Source organism: Eptesicus fuscus, chromosome 6, assembly GCF_027574615.1.
Source record: "Eptesicus fuscus isolate TK198812 chromosome 6, DD_ASM_mEF_20220401, whole genome shotgun sequence".
Taxonomy (NCBI): domain Eukaryota; kingdom Metazoa; phylum Chordata; class Mammalia; order Chiroptera; family Vespertilionidae; genus Eptesicus; species Eptesicus fuscus.
The window spans coordinates 25,014,255-25,018,060 of NC_072478.1; the positions used below are offsets into that span (position 1 = coordinate 25,014,255).

General features: G+C 42.9%; 1 protein-coding gene across 1 annotated transcript; it reads right to left on the reverse strand.

Annotated features, from left to right (window-relative positions):
* Window positions 1–2,363: 2,363 nt before the first annotated feature.
* LOC129149300 (olfactory receptor 18-like) lies at window positions 2,364–3,311 on the reverse strand. Its single transcript, XM_054716896.1, has one exon. It carries the CDS (start codon window positions 3,306–3,308, stop codon window positions 2,364–2,366), a length of 945 nt encoding a protein of 314 aa, XP_054572871.1. The 5' UTR covers window positions 3,309–3,311.
* Between the last annotated feature and the right edge of the window lie 495 nt (window positions 3,312–3,806).

Consider the following 3,806-nt stretch of genomic DNA (forward strand, 5'->3'; position numbering starts at 1 on the left):
CTTTGAAGCAAGGAAGGGCTGTGGAAGAAGTCAAGACAAGTTGCAGCCCATCAAAGGCCTCCTAAAATAACCAAGAAGGTCTTGGTTGAGGATGATCCTTTACTGTTGGCTGGAATTGGTGCCAAGATGTGGGCTGCTTCAGAAGGAGGCATGACTTTGTTTTTTTTTTTTGTTTGTTTGTGGTTTTTTTTTTTGTTGTTGTTGTTTTTAATTTCTTTATTGATTAAGGTGTCACATATTTGTCCTCATCCCCCCATTCCCATCCCACACCCCTCCCCACGGATGCCCCAACCCCCTGTTGAACTTAACCATTGGTTAGGCTCATATGCATGCACACAAGTCCTTTGGTTGATCTCTCCCCCCTCCCCCCAACCTTCCCTATCCTCCCTCTGAGGCCCGATAGTCTGATCGATGCCTCCTTGTTTCTGGTTCTGTTCTTGTTCATCAGTCTATGTTGTTCATCATTTCCCCTAGATGAGCGAGATCATGTGTCACTAGAGATACACTTATAAGAACTGAATGTGAGACGAGCAATAATAGTTATGCTGACAGGCAAATGAATCAGTCTGTAGCGAGTGTTTCCTTCTGGATCAACAGTTCTTTTGAGACCCAATTTCAATGTCCACCAGTTCCTTATGTGTACATGTCGGCACTGACCCCTCAGCTCTGGATGGTGGACAAATGGTGGTAATGCAGGTCCGACTCCCTCTGGTTTGGTCTCGGCCGGACCCAGGGGCATGGATTCACCCAGACTCAGGGGCACGTGGCCTCACCCGGACCAGGGGGTGCGTGGCCTCACCTGGACCCAGGTGCGCGCGGCTTCACCCGGACCCGGGACCCAGCCTCACCCAGATCCAGGGGCACACGGCCTCACCTGGACCCAGGACCCAGCCTCACCCGGATCCAGGGGCACGTGGCCTCACCCGGGCCCAGGACCCAGGGAGGCATAACTTTGGTTAAGACGGCTCTCTGAAGTTGAGGCAGATTGCTATAGAGGTTGATGCTCAGGGGTAAGTGGTACACCCAAAATTAGGAGCAACATGTCCCTCAATCCTAATAGGACATCTTTTCTTTTATTGTGGTAAAAATAACCATGCATAAAATTTACCATCAAAACCATTTTAAATGTCCAGTTCAGTGGTATTGTGTACATTCACATTGCTGTTCAACCATCACCACCACCCATCTCCAGAACTCTTTTCATCTTGCAAAAATGAAACTCTTTATTTCCCAATTAAACACTAACTCCCTATTCCCTCTTCCCACAGACCCTGGAAACAAAAATTCTACTTCATGTCTTTATGAATTTGACTACTTTAGGTGCCTCATATAAGTGGAGTTATACAGTATTTGTCTTTTCATGTAGGGCTAATTGATGTGGAGATGTTAGATAGAATGGAGAAAAGAATTATAAGGAATATTGGGAATCATATATCCCAGTTTTGCTAGGAAACTCCTATTGATACGAATTTATTCAAACACGTTATTAAACCATTCAATTTCAAGATATTCTGGTTTGAACAAGAAATAAAATAATCACCCCATTTTCTCAAGAATCTAATCACGATGATGAAGGAACAAAACTATGAATAAATAGAGAAGAATCTGGGGAAAGTATAGAAAGAATAAATAACAGAAAGAGAGAGCTATGATTTTTCTTTCCTTTTTTCCATCACCATTTATCCCCTCTATGCAGTCTTCCACCTCCACTGCCACCCCAATCACCACATTGTTGTCTATGCCCATGAGTTCTCCCTCTTTTGTTTTTCTTTTCTCTTCAATCCCTCCACCCACTACCACCCCAACACCCTCCCACAAAGCTGTCTATCTGTATCTATTTATAATGATTGAAACAAGACTGCCCATAACCAAGAGTCTTGAGTAGTACATAAGGAAAGTGAGAAGGGTATACTGATGTCCTATGCATAATCCTGGAGGAGCTATGACTTAAGTAAGGAGTCCAAATTAATCTCCCAATTCCATTACAGCTGTGCTAAGAGGAAAAATTATGTAAACAGAAAGCAAAGAGCCATATAGGTACACAGTATACGCTATGTGACTACATATTCAGAATTTCTTTTTTAAATATATTTTTACTGATTCAGAGAGGGATGATAGAGAGATAGAAACATCAAAAATAAGAGAGAATCATCGATCAGCTACCTCCTGTATGCCCCACACTGGGGATTGATCAGGTAACCCGGACACATGGTTCGACTGGGAATCAAACCGTGACCTTCTGATTCATAGGTCAACACTCAACCACTGAGCTACACTGGCAAGGCCATATTCAGAATTTCTTGTTGTTTGACTTTGCTGCTTTTTCCAGTCTATGAACAAAAATGATAGCACAGGTATAGAGATTAGACTATTCTTCTGACCATCCTCCATAGGGCACTCTTGATGTCTCTGTTCCTCAGGCTGTAGATGAAGGGGTTCAGCATGGGGTTGACCACAGTGTACATCACTGAGGCCACTGCATCCTTCTTCAGGGAAGATGAGACAGCTGAACTCAGGTACACACCAAGGCCTGTTCCATAAAATAAGCAAACAACTGACAAGTGAGAGCCACAGGTGGAGAAGGCTTTATACTTCCCACCTGCTGATGGCACTCTCAGAATGGAGGACACAATTCTATAGTAAGAGAAAAGGATCCATGAGAGTGGAACACCACCAAAGATGGCTCCAATAAAGTAGATCAATATGTCATTGGTGGAGGTGTCAGAACAGGCAAGGTTGAAGAGTTGAGAAGGTTCACAAAAGAAATGAGGGATTTCCACATCTGCACAGAAGCTAAGTTGTGACACCATCAAGTAGTGCAGCTGGGAGTCCAAAAGGCTGATGGAAAATGACAGCAGGCCCAACAAGCCACAGAGGCGAGGGCTCACGATGACCAGGTAGTGTAGGGGCTGGCAAATGGCCACCAACCGGTCATAGGCCATCACAGCCAGGAGTAGACTGTCTAAACATCCAAAAAGAGAATAACAGGTAGCCTGAGTTAGGCAGCCTGCATAGGTGATGGACTTGCTATGTGTATGGAGGTTCAGCAGCATCTTGGGAACTGTAGTGGTGCTGAAACTGATGTCAGCCAAGGACAAATTGGAAAGGAAGAAGTACATAGGTGTGTGGAGGTGGGAGTCAGAGATGACAGCCAGGATAATGAGTAGGTTCCCGAGCATGGTCACCAGGTACATGGACAGGAACAGCCCAAACAGAAGAGGCTGCAGCTCTGGATCATCTGAGAGTCCCAGGAGGAGGAATTCAGAGTCAGCTGTCCGATTCTGTGATTCTATGCAGATAGGACACATTTTGAAAAATAAGAAAGTATTAAATAAATGGAACAAGGGTACAGGTGTCCATACTTTGGATTCAAGCGATTCATAAATAAAGTATTTACAGTTGAGGACCATACATCCTTTCCTTTTATTACCTTCAGTGACATTTCTCAGTTGTTAACTTTTTTAGAACTCTTTCCTTATTAATGTCTGGGCTATTCACCTGTTTCCATACACACCCACTTAAGAGACACTGGGTCAATAAATACTAGAGATAAAAGAACATTTTGAGACTACAATTCCATGAACAAAGTAAAATATCAGCCTTTCACTTTTGAAGGAAAAATATGGAATGAGAAATATTCTTTTCTAAGACAAAAATCATTATAATTAAAAGAAACTAAGAGGTTGAATGTACTTTATCTCACCCAAATGCAGTATAAGAAATGCTTTTAACTTGGAATGTAGTATAGAGGAGCTAAAACCACATTAACTGTATTCTAACTTAAAATAAAATATTCATAATCAGAT

Excerpts from the sequence above, each read along its gene's own strand:
- LOC129149300 (XM_054716896.1), bottom strand. The coding sequence starts at position 3,308 with ATGTGTCCTATCTGCATAGAATCACAGAATCGGACAGCTGACTCTGAA.